The sequence below is a fragment of the Aotus nancymaae genome, unplaced genomic scaffold, assembly GCF_030222135.1.
Source record: "Aotus nancymaae isolate 86718 unplaced genomic scaffold, 86718_ANA_hifiasm-v0.15.2.pri h1tg000097l, whole genome shotgun sequence".
In the NCBI taxonomy this organism is placed as follows: domain Eukaryota; kingdom Metazoa; phylum Chordata; class Mammalia; order Primates; family Aotidae; genus Aotus; species Aotus nancymaae.
In genome coordinates, this window is record NW_026988512.1 from 2,018,255 (window position 1) to 2,031,272 (window position 13,018).

At 49.1% G+C, this 13,018-nt stretch overlaps 1 protein-coding gene across 1 annotated transcript in view; it reads left to right on the plus strand.

Annotated features, from left to right (window-relative positions):
* Positions 1-5,178: 5,178 nt before the first annotated feature.
* Positions 5,179-13,018, plus strand: part of IKBKB (inhibitor of nuclear factor kappa B kinase subunit beta) — a 60,615-nt gene continuing 52,775 nt past the window's right edge. The window contains exon 1 of the mRNA XM_012476043.3: positions 5,179-5,301. Within this exon, the coding sequence (XP_012331466.1) occupies positions 5,197-5,301 (105 nt within the window). The 5' untranslated portion in view covers positions 5,179-5,196. The remainder of the gene's footprint in view (positions 5,302-13,018) is intronic.

Here is a 13,018-nt window from a genome sequence, read left to right on the forward strand (position 1 = left end):
CCTTCCTCTTTTGCAGCCAGCTCTGCCTGGAGCCCGAAGGGTCTGGGCCAAGGTTCGTTGTCACCCTCGTCTCTACCAGCCCACCCTCACCTCCCACCAGTGTCCCCAGAACAAAGGCAGACTTCTTCACGTCCTCAACTAAACTAGTTTCTCCAACTTTTCTGGCAGAGGAGTTTTTGTTTATTGAAGGAGCAAGTCCTGACTTGCAGAGTCCTTTCTCTGCATGACTGGGATAAAATAAAATCAGACGGGTTATGAAAGAGTTGCTGAAACCGCTGGACCAGAGCTGGCTGTGGGGGCTGGGGCGCTGGGGAAATCCTCCCCATCCTCCGTGGTCTGCCTTACGGCCTCTTAACTTTCAATCTGTCTTTTCCTTCTATGACTCAGCTCCAGGTTGCACAGAAAGCAGTTCTTTCCCCACTCAGAGGAGCTCAGTGCTGCTCTGCTTGGCTGCCATCAGGTGAGAGAGCAGAGTTTAATCAATGGGTGACATAAAGGACTGAGCAAGAGGACAGTTGTCTTCGACTTACTCTGCCAACAAGATTTCATTTTAAATTTAACAGTGCTCAGAAACCTCATCCTTATCACTAGCACTGTCAGAAGCAGTTGAACCAGAGTAACTCCATCCTGAATAGGAGCTGGGTACAACGAGGCTGAGACTCCCAGATGGTTAAGGCTTTCTAAGTGACAGGATGAGATAGGAGGTCAGCACAAGGCACAGGTCATAAAGACCTTGCTGATAAAACAGGCTGCAGTAAAGAAGCCAGTCAAAACCCACCAACACCAAGATGGCCACGAGAGTGACTCTGGTCATCCTCACTGCTACACTCCCACCAGCGCCATGACAGTTTACAGATGCCAGGGCAACGTCAGGAAGTTACCTTATATGGTCTAAAAAAGGGGAGGCATGAATAATCCACTTCTTGTTTAGCATATCATCAAGAAATAAATGTAAAAATGGGCAACCGGCAGCCCTTGGGAGCTGCTCTGTCTATGGAGTAGCCATTCTGTTATTTCTTTACTTTCTTAATAAACTTTCTTTTACTTTACAGACTCGCCCTGAATTCTTTCTTGCGCGAGATCCAAGAACCCTCTCTTGGGGTCTGGATTGGGACCCGTTTCCTATAACGGTACTGTGTGCCTAGCTCTTGTCTGTTCTTACTTGATGGCTTTCTGTGGGTTTTAAAAACCCAGTGAGATTCTAAGTGCCTCTGAGGAGATCTCATGCCATTGCTTGGATCCCCTGGGTCAGTAATGCCCTGGGCTGAGCTAGGCACTCTGGCTGGTCAGTATTTCTTGATTTCCCTATAGCACAGCTAAATAGCACACTCAGCCTCAAAGCAGGAAGAAAGAGACATTTTTCCGCTGCATCTGAAAATAACTTTTGGAAACAGTCTGCTCGTGTCTCCTGAGCAGGATAGAGACCAGATGCAGGTGGAGACATCTAAACATGTCTTATCTGGATGGAAAATACAGCTTAAGATAATAAATACCTTGGAATTTGATAAAACCCAGAGGCCCCTTCCTGGGACATGATTAATTGAAGTAAAAAAAAGCCTAGTAATACATGACCTTATCAGAGAGATTTATGTTCAGTTGAAAGCCAAGTTATTTTGAGCTGAGCAAAATGAGGATTCAAATTAAAGGAGTGCAGAGTAAACGTCTGGCATAGTAGCAGATGTCCTGGCAAGTTTCTCAGGGATAGTGTTTTTCAGAGATGACAGGATTAAAGAGAAACCTTTTATAACATCATACAGGAAACAGAATGTCCACAGTGCCCAGCACATACAGGTGTTCAATAATATATATATAAATTTTTTTTGAGAATGAGTTTCGCTCCTGTTGCCCAGGCAATGGAGTGCAATGACACAATCTCGGCTCACTGCAACCTCCGCCTCTTGGGTTCAAGTGATTCTCCTGCCTCAGCCTCCTGAGTAGCTGGGATTACAGGTGCACGCCACCACACCCAGCTAATTTTTGTATTTTTAGTAGAGACAGGGTTTTACCATGTTGGCCAGGCTGGTCTCAAACTCCTAACCTCAAGTGATCTGCCCACCTTGGCCTCCCAAAGTGCTAGGATTACAGGCGTGAGCCACTGCACCTGGCCAATAAATGTTTTATTTTAAAAAAATTTACTTAGTAAGCAAACACTTATATTGCACTTAGACGATGCCAGCACTATTCTACGTGTGTTACAACTATTTACTCATGTTCCTTTTGCTTCCAGCCTTGAGGCTGAGCGTGCCATTTAGCTGGGAGTAATCAAGAAATACCAGGCCAGGCATGAAGGCTCACACCTGTAATCCCAGGTCTTTGGGAGGCCAAGGTAGGAGGATTGCTTTGAGGTCAGGAGTTCAAGCCAAGTCTGAGTAACATAGTGAGACCCATCTCAACAAAATAAAATTTAAAAATTAGCTGGTCATGGTGGCACGTGCCTGTAGTCCCAGCTACTGTGGAGACTGAGGCGGGCGGACCTGTGGAACCTAGGAGGTCAAGGCTGCAGTGAGCTGTGATCCCGCCACTACACCCCAAAGTGGGCGATAGAAGGAGACCCTGTTAAGAAAAAAGAAAGGAAAGAAAGGAAGAAAGAAAAAGAGAGAAGGAAGGAAGGAGGGAAGGAGGGAAAGAAGGAAGGAGGGAAGGAGGGGAGGGAAGGAGGGAAGGAAGGAGGCAGGAAGGAGGGAAGGAAGGAGGCAGGAAGGAGGGAAGGAAGGGGGCAGGCAGGAAGGAAGGAAGGAAGGCAGGCAGGCAAGAGGCAGGCAGGCAGACAGGAAGGCAAGCCGAATAGCCAGCACACCTAGCGCAGCCTGGAGCACCACTGACCCCTATGTTTGGGTTGAGATCTGTCCCCAAGAGTTAACTTCAACCCCAGGGCTGGCCGGCACTGCTGCTGTCAATACCTCATTTGTCCCTCACAACAGCTCTGGGGCCGCCTCTTTTCTGTGACTTGGGACACTGCCGTCCTCCTGCTATTACACTGAAGCAGACGAAACTGCTGATCTTTCTCATTGATGTTTTGGCTGTTTTCAATTTCAAAACAAATGACAATTAAATGCAACTCAACTTAATATTGCCTACATTTTAATAGAGGAAATAGATGCTCAGAGTGGTTAAGTAACCTGCCCCAATGCCTCAGAAGTAGCCAATAGCAGTATCTGGATTCAAAATCCAGTTCGCCTCCTTCTGAACTTCTTAACATGCCACTTTCAACCACGGATTAAGAACCTGGGAACCAGTTGCTAGGGTTTGAGTTTCAGCTCCTCTACGTAGCAGCCCTGTGATTTTACCATAAAGCGTTTTCCTCTCTGTGCCTCGGTTTTCTCATTGGCAAAATGGAAATAATAATAACGCAGACCAGGCGCGGAGGCTCACGCCTGTAATCCCAACACTTTGGGAGGCACGGGTGGGTGGATCCCTTAAGTCCAGGAGTTTGAGACCAGCCTGGGCAACACAGTGAGTGAGACCCCACCAGGTATAGCAGCCGGGCACCTATAGTCCCAGCTACTCAGGAGAATCACTTGAGCCCAGGAGTTGGAGGCTGCAGTGAGCTGTGATCACACCACTGCACTCCAGCCTGAGTGACAGAGCGAGGCCGTCTCAATAATAATAATAATAATGCAGTATTGTCCAATTTATAGGGTTCCCCTGAGGATTGAATAAGGAAATCTAAGTACAGAGATTTAGAACAGGGCCCTGCCCTGTGAAAACACTCTATAGATGTGAGTTACTATTATCTTCAGGTTCCTTTGCTACTTTTTCCCTGCTTGAATAAAATATAGTAACACGCGCACACACCCCTCCTTTGTCCACTGATGTAATCCCATAAACGGAGAAACTCAGTAGTGAGGGCATTCTGACTCCAAGCAGGAAAGAGGTGAGCGATGACCCTCAGCTGAGCGCCTGGCGGTTTCCCCGCGTCACCGGGGCTGGGGCTGCAGTTTGGCCTCACGCTGCTGGGTCCCCTTTTCTTAAGGGCTGGACGGGCTGTCACCTCTCAGGAGTCAGCTGTGACTGATCCTTCTCTACACCCGGCCAAGCGACCTCCAGACAGGGGAACGCCCGCAGGAGGGCAGGCGGCAATGGCGGTTCTCGCAAACAGTCCCTAAATCATCCCAGCCGGGCGCGGGAAATTCCAGCGAGGTGGGAGCCTGGGGGCCGGGTGAGGAAATCCCCGGGCCGGGCCCAGAAACCGCTCCAGGTGGAAGTCACTTGTCCAGGGAGAACAGGGCGTAACGGGGGTCATTTCAGGGCTGTTCTTTTACATCGGTGAGCACAGTCTACTTTTCCCGAGAGTTTTCTAGAGGCCACACGCGCCCCCACACCCCGCCCCGGGGAGCCGCCCGGAGGTCTCGAGAAGGCCCAGCTAGCCCGGGGCGCTCGCAGCATCCGGACCTGGTCCGCCTCGCGCGGCCCCTTTAAGAGCGGCCACGGCCCACGTGCTCCGTGACGTCAGAGCAGGAAGTGTTTGAGGAAGTCGCGCCGCGCTGCCGGGGTTAAGATTCCCGCATTTTAATGTTTTTAGGGGGGCGTCAGAGCCCCGGGTTTGGCCGCCCCAGCCCCGCCTCCCCCGCCCCGGGGATCCCGCCCCCTGCCCCGCGTCCCCGCCGACAGGTGAGTCCCCCCGGCGGGCGCGGCCCGGGTGCCACCTGCAGGCCCCGCCGCCCCGCTCCCAGCAGGCCCGGAGGACCCCTCTGTGCCGCCCGAAAGTCGCAGTTGCGGACGGGGGAGCGTTTCACTTGTGCGGGATGAAGTTCGGGAAGCCGGGAGAAACAGCTCTGGCAGGGGTGGGTGGCTTTGAGAGAAACCCGCGGTTTATGGGGATGGTGTAAAGACACACGTGACCGAGGGGACGCTCAGAAGTAGGTTCTGTCCCCGCCACCTCGGGCAGAAGGCGGGCAGGCCCGGGGGCCCCTCGCTGGGGCAGGGGCGTGGGCATCGCCTCCCCAGGTGGCTGGCTTGCTTGCCTGCTGCCACAGCAACCGGGATGGGGGAGGGTAAGAGAGACAAAAGTTTGCCACAAAGTTTGGACAAACCAAACGCATTGTAAATGGTAAAAAGCCAGTGTATTTTTTTCTCTCCCATTCAAAAGCAGTGGTATCTCTTGCTTTCTCCAGCCCTTTGAATTCCTTTTTTTTCCTTAATCCTAACCTTTTGTCCCCCACCCGAAATTGCTTACAGAGTTAGCACGACATCAGTATGAGCTGGTCACCTTCCCTGACAACCCAGACGTGTGGGGCCTGGGAAATGAAAGAGCGCCTTGGGACAGGGGGATTTGGAAATGTCATCCGATGGCACAATCAGGTAGGCCGGCCCTCTGTGCAGCCCGGGGAGGGGCGGGAGCCAGGCCCCTTCCTCACTGCCCCCGCTTTCTCTGATCCTGATGGGCCAAGGGCTCACTGCTGGCCTTGGTCATCTTGGGACAGTGAGTAGGGGACTAAGAAGAGGGCTTCAGAACTTCTGAACTGACTCTAGGTTAGTGGTCTCCAAGCTTTATCGACTATGTCACCTAAATAAAGAGTAAAAAAAAAAGTTAAGCTCTTAGTCTGTATTATACATATCTATGGTAACAGTGGAATATCATGTATTAATATATACTGATATGTTATAAAACATACAAAAATAGGAAAATTTAAAGGATGAGAGTAAATAAATAGTTTTAAATATTTTAATTGCTTGAGACCAGGAGTTCAAGACCTCCAGCCTGAGCAACATAGCAAGACCTCATCTCTACAAAAAAGTTTTAAAAATTAGGTAGCCATGGTGCATACCTGTAATCCCAGCTGGAGGCTGACGTGGGAGGATTGTTTGCCCAGGAGTTTGAGCCTGTAGTGAGCTATGATTGTGCCACTACACTCTAGCCTGGGCAACAGAGTGAGACCTTGTCTCAAAACAATTTTTTTTTAATTATTTAAAAGGCTGGGCATGGTGGCGCACGCCTGTAATCCCAGCACTTTGGGAGGCTGAGGCTGGTGGATCGCTTGAGGTGAGTAGTTCAGACCAGCCTGGCCAACATGGTGAAACCCCATCTTTACTAAAAATACAAAATTAGCTGGGCATGGTGGCGTGCACCTGTAATTCCGGCTACTGGGAGGTGGAGGCAGGAGAATCGCTTGAAGGAGGCAGAGGTTGCAGTGAGCTGAGATAGTGCCACTGCACTCCAGCCTGGGCGACAGAATGAGACCCTGTCTCAAAAAAAAAATTTTATTTAAAATATTTGCTGACTATGATATCTTCCCAGTATTGCTTGCAATACTGCACAGCACAAAATAAGCAGATCCACATGAAAGTGAGAATTTCGTTTAGAATGATGATGAAAATCCGTATTTCAAATAATTAAAAATTTTTAAAAATTTTGTAGAGATGGGGGTCTTGCTGTGTTACCCAGGTTGGTCTCGAACTCCCACCCTCAAGCAGTCTTCCTGCCTTTTCCTCCCAAAATGTTAGGATTACAGGCCTGAGCCACGGCACTTGGCCTTAGCTGAGGTTTTTTTAAAATTTTTTTGTAGTGATGGGGGTCTCACAATGCTGTCCAGCTAGTCTAGAACTCCTGTCCTCAAGTGATCTTTTTGCCTTGGCCTCAAAGTGCTAGGATTACAGGCATGAGTCGTTGTACCTGGCCTGTTTTTTATTTTTAATTGACCCATAATTGTACATATTTATGGGGTACAGTACAATGTGATATTTTGATACATATATAATGTATAATGATCAAGTCGGGGTAATTGGCATATTCATCACTTGAAACATCCTTTCTTTTTGTTGGAAACTGTCAAAATTCTTTGTTCTGGGTATTTTGAAATATACAATTACTCTTTTTTGTTTTTTGGGTTTTTTTTTTGGAGACTGAGTTTTGCTCTGTTGCCCAGGCTGGAATTCAGCGGTGTGATCTCGACTCACTGCAACTTCTGCCTCTTAAGTTAAAGCAGTTCTCTGTGTCAGCCTCCTGAGTACCTGGGATTACAGTCCCGCACCACCACGCCCAGCTAATTTTTATATTTTTAGTAGAGACGGGTTTTCACCATGTTAGCCAGGCTGGTCTCAAACTCCTGACTTCAGGTGATCTGTCCACCTTGGCCACCCAAAGTGCTGGGATTACAGGCATAAGCCACTGCGCCTGGCCTGAAATATACAATGAATTTTTATTCACTGCAGTTACCCTGATACTAGAATTTATTCCACCTAACTGTAATTTTGTACCCATGAACTAGTCTCTCCCTATTCCCCCTCTGGCCCCCGTCCCCCACCCCTTCCTGCCTCTGGTGACCACTATTCTACTTTCTACTTCTATGAGATCAGGGTTTTTTTGTTTGTTTGTTTGTTTGAGACGGAGTTTTGCTCTTATTGCCTAGGCTGGAGTCCAATGGCACGATCTCAGCTCACTGCAACCTTTGCCTCCCAGGTTCAAGCGATTCTCCTGCCTCAGCCTCCCTAGTAGCTGGGATTACAGGTGCGCGCCACCACACCCAGCTAATTTTTGTATTTTTAGTAGAGACAGGGTTTCACTACATTGGCCAGTCTGGTCTCGAACTCCTGACGACCTTAGGTGATCCACCTGCCTCAGCTTCTGAAAGTGCTGGGATTACAGGTGTGAGCCATCACGCCTGGCTGAGATCAGTTTTTTTGTTTTTTTTTTTTTTTTTGAGATGGAGTCTTGCTCTGTCACCCAGGCTGGAGTGCAGTGTCATGATCTCAGCTGACTGCAACCTTTGTCTCCTGGGTTCAAGCGATTCTCCCACTTCAGCCTCCTGAGTAGCTGGGATTATAGCCATGCGCCACCACGCCCGGCTAATTTTTGTATTTTTAGTAGAGACAGGGTTTCACCATGTTGGCCAGACTGGTCTCGAACTCCTGACTTCAGGTGATCCGCCTACCTTGGCCTCCCATAGTGCTGGGATTACGGCATGAGCCACCATGCCTAGCCTTTTTTTTTTTTTTAATTTTTAATTTCTTTTGAGATAGGGTCTCAATCTATCATCCAGGCTGAGTGCAGTAGTGACATCATGGCTCACTGCAGCCTTGACCTCCTGGGCTCAAGTGATTCTTCTGCCTCAGCCTCCTGAGTAGCTGGGACTACAGGTATACGTCACTATGCCTGGCTAATTTTTGAAATTCTGTAGATATTAGGTCTTTCTGTTGCCCAAGCTGGTCTCGAACTCCTGGACACAAGGGATCCTCCCATCTCAGCCTCTCAAAGCTCTGGAAATTACAGGCGTCGGACAACCACTTTACCCAACTGAGATCAGTTTTTTTCAGCTCCCACAGATGGGTGAGAACATGTGGTATTTATCTCTCTGGGCCTGGCTTATTTCCCTTAATGTAATGCCCTCCAGGCTCATCCATGTTGCCACAAATGACAGGATTTCATTCTTTTTTATGGCTGAATAAGAGTCTGTTGTGGCTGTGCACCACATTTTCTTTATTCATTTGTTCATTGATGGGCATTTAGGTTGATTCTATATCTTGGCTAGTTTGAATAGTGCTGCAGTAAACACGAGGGTGCCAATAAACGTGAGGTGCCAATAAATCAGGTGAACGGATTTCGTTTCCTTTGGACAGATACCCAGTAGTGGAATTGCTGGATCATATGGCAGTTCTATTTATAGTTTTTCTTTTTTTTTTGAGACAGAGTCTCATTCTGTTGCCGAGGCTGGAGTGCAGTGGCGTGATCTCGGTCCACCACAGCCTCCTCCTTCTATGTTCAAGCGATTCCCCTGCCTCAGCCTCCTGAATAGCTGGGATTACAGGCGCTCCCCACTATACATGGCTAATTTTTGTATTTTTAGTAGATATGGGGCTTCACCAAGTTGGCCAGGCTGGTCTTGAACTCCTGACCTTGTGATCTGCCTACCTCAGCCTCCCAAAGTGCTGGGATTACAGGCAGGAGCCACTGCACCCTACCTTTTTCTTTCCTTTTCTTTCTTTTTGTTGAGATGGAGTCTTGCTCTGTTGCCAAGCTGGAGTGCAGTGGCACAATCTCGGTTCACTGCAACCTCCGCCTCCTAGGCTCAAGCAGTTTTCCTGTCTCAGCCTCCCAAGTATCTGGGACTACAGGCATGCACCACCATACCCAGCTAATTTTTGTATTTTTAGTAGAGACGGGGTTTCACAGTGTTGGCTAGGATGGTCTTAATCTCTTGACCTCATGATCCACCCACCTTGGCCTCCCAAAGTGCTGGGATTACAGGTGTAAGCCACTGCACCTGGCTTCTTCTTTTTTTTTTTTGAGATGGAGTCTTGCCCAGGCTGGAGTGCAGTGGCACAATCTCGGCTCACTGCTACCTCTGCCTCCTGTGTTCAAGCAATTCTCCTGCCTCAGCCTCCCAGTAGCTGGAATTACAGGTGCACACCACCACCCTGGCTAATTTTTATATTTTTAGTAGAGACAGGGTTTTGCCATGTTGGCCAGGCTGGTCTCAAACTCCTGACCTCAGGTGATCTGCCCACCTCGGCCTCCCAAAGTGTTGGGATTACAGGTATGAGCCACCATAGCTGGCCTATTTTCTTCTAGTAGTTTCATAGGTTCAGATCTTATATTTAAGTTTCAGTCTCTTTTGAGTTGATTTTTGTGTCTGGTGAGAGATAGGGATCTAGTTTCACTCTTCTGCAGGTGGATATTCATTTTCCCAGTGCCATTTATTGAAGAGACTGTCCTTTCCCCAGTGTATGTTCTTGGCACCTGTGTTCAAGATGAGTTGGCTGTAAGTGCATGGATTTATTTCTGGGTTCTCTGCTCTGTTCCGTTAGTCTTATGTGTCTGTTTTTATACCAGTATCATTGCTGTTTTGGTTATTATGGCTTTGAATCATATTTTGAATTCATGTGCTGCGATGTCTATAGCTCTGTTCTTTTTGCTCACGATTACTTTGGGTATTTGGGGTCTTCTATGGTTTCATATGAATTTTAGGATTTTTTCTATTTCTGTGACAAACGTCAGTTATTTTGATAGGGATTGCATTGAGTCTTGCATTGCTTTCGGTAGCATGGCCATTTTAACAATATTCTTCTAATCCATGAATATGAAATTACGACTTTCCAGTTCCTTCCCCTTTTCAAAAGTCTTAATTTGTTATTTATTTATTTAGAGATAGGGTATCATTCTGTTGCCCAGGCTGGAGTGCAGTGGCATGTTCTCAGCTCACTGCAACCTCTGCCTCCCGGGTTCAAGTGATTCTTCTGCCTCAGCCTCCCGAGTAGCTGGGATTACAGGCACCCGCCACCACGCCTGGCTAGTTTTTGTATTTTTAGTAGAGACAGGGTTTCACCATGTTGACCAGGCTGTTCTCAAACTCCTGACCTCAAATGATCTGCCCCCCCTTGGCCTCCCAAAGTGTTGGGTTACAGGCTTGAGCCACTGCACCCGGCCTGTTACTTACTTTTAAAAAGCCAAAAGCCAGCCTCCTCCTTCTGCTGGCTAAACCCCACGCAGTCTGTCTGCACCTGCCTCTCCATCATTCTTCCCCTTGGCTGCTTATGGTTCAGCCACTGAGCCCTGTCTTGGGACAGGCCTCCCTCTCCTCCACATTCCTCCAGGACCAGCTCTAGGCCACCTCCTTCGCACACCCATCTGGGATGGCTTTGTTCTGTGGGAACTGGTTCTCCCAGTGAGTTCCTCCAGGCTGGCTCCTTTGCTGTCCTTCCCATCTGTGTGTGGAGTAAGTCTCGTCAGGACCCTGCGTTCCTGGTCAGCCAAGGCTGGATCTGGCCTTGAAGCTCCTTAAGTTCTCCTGTAGCAAATGCCTGACGTTGTATATGTGCTCGGAGCCCCAAATCACCCACTCAGTCAGTCCACCAATGTTTATCAAATGTCTGTTATGGGTACAGTGCTGATTAAAGCAGACCTCTTTGGAGAAGGGAAAGAGCCATTAGTCAACTAGTTAGAAATGTAAGCTCCTAACTGTGATAAGTGCAAGTTGGGAGAGGGACCCAGTGCACTGAGACCTTCTGTTGGGAGTGGGATCATCGGAGTCAAAGGAGGTTCCCCAAGGAAGTGGTGCTTGAACTGAGGCCCTAATAGAAGTCAGCTGGGCGGAGAAGGTGGGAGGAGAGTTCCAGGCAGAGGGAGAGGCTGCTGAGGGGCCCCTGTGGAGGGCAGGTGTGGCAAGTGGGAAGGACAGAAGGCCAGGCTGGCTGGAAGGGAGGACGGGGCACAAATGTCTGGGTGTCTGAGGGTGGATGGTGCGAGTCAGATCCTGCAGCGTTTTCTGGACAGTTTCAGCTGAGGAGGTTTTGCTTTGATAGAGGAGCTGTGGAACGATATTAGAGGGAGGTACTGTGCCCATGGGGACAGATTGGGACAGCCCAGGCAGTGGGCGCCGTGCTGGGACAAACCAGCTCTCGGAAGCAACGCCCTGATCCATAGTGCGCAGCAGTTCCCATGGAGTAGCTACTCCCACCAGGGCTGACTTCAAGCACCAGCGTTTAACAGCCCGCTCCGGCCAGATTCCTGAATAGTTAACAACCAGCTCTCAGGAGCTGCTACTGGGGTGCTATGGCACTGCCCCAGTGATGCGGGCAGACTAGGTCAGACAGTTTTGGAGTCATCCAGGTGAGAGATGGGGAAAGGTAGACAGACAAGAGATATTTATGTCAGGTACAGTGGCTTACGCCTGTAATCCCAGCACTTTGGGAGGCTGAGGCGGGTGGATCACCTGAGGTCAGGTGTTCAAGACCAGCCTGACCAATGCGGAGAAACCCCGTCTACTAAAGATACAAAATTAGCCGGACATGGTGGCGCATGCCTGTAATCCCAGCTACTCAGGAGGCTGAGGCAGAAGAATTGCTTGAATCCGGGAGGCAGAGGTTGCAGTGAGCCGAGATCATGCCATTGCACTCCAACCTGGGCAGCAAGAGTGAAACTCCATCTAAAAAAAAAAGAGAGTTAAGGGGTGGAATTAACAGGATGTGTAGTGGTGGAGTAGAGGTGGACAGGAGCAGGAGGAGTGGAGCGCCTGCAGGTCCTCAGTGGATGCCCTTAAGCCCGACCCAGGCCAGGAAGCTCTCTACCTTCCTCCTGGGTTCTCCTTAAGTTTGGGAACTCTCTAGGGCTGCTTTGGGTGCTGAGGAGAGGTCTTTGATCATTGTCCAAGTTTGGAAGATGAGCATGTGTGTTCTCTGTTGGGGACCCCCCTGTTCGCAGCCTCTTGAAAGAAGCAGCTGGACTACGGTGGTGTTGGTTGACTCTCATGGTTTTACTCCACATAGCAACAGTGCGTACTTTCCTAACACTCCTCGCGCTGTGTCTTGTCTACAGAAGAGGGAGTGTTTTGGTTATCACAATAGGAATTACATGAAAAAGCCCCTAAGCATTGGTATCCTCAGTCAGAGAAGTGACCTGATAATCAGGGGCATCATCTACTGAGAAGTTACTATGCACCAGCACCAGGCTAGGTATTTCTACATGCTTTCTGTCCAGCCCTCACAACTCCAAAAGGAAGTACTGTTGGCTTTGTTCCCATTTTATAGCTGAGGAGACTGAAGCACAGTCTCCGTGACTCACTCACAGGCTGAACTTGCAAGCAAAGAGGCTAGGATTGAAACCTGCGTCTGTTCCGAACCCAGCCTCATGCCTTTTCCGTTATGCCTGTGGCCCTCTGTGGTGGGGACTCAGTGTTCCTTAGGCTCTCCCCGTTCCCCACAGTCTAAACCTTTTTGAAGCAGGAAGAGGAAAACACTTCTTTGTTGGTTTTTTGTTGTTTGTTTTTTGAGACAGGGTCTCCCTCTGTCACCTAGACTGGAGTGCAGTGGCTCAATCAGGGCCCACTGCAGCCCAGAACACCCAGGCTCAAGGAGTCCTCCCACTTCAGCCTTCTGAGTAGCTAGGACTGCAGGTGTGAGACACCACGCCTGGCTAATTTTTTATTTTTTTGTAGAGATGAGGTCTCTCTATGTTGCCCAGGCTGGTCTCGGACTCCTGGGCTCAAGCGATCCTCCTGTCTTGGCCTTCCAAATTGCTGGGATTACAGGCATGAACCACTGCACTTGGTTGGAAAGTGCTTCTTTGGAGGACAAAACACTGCAA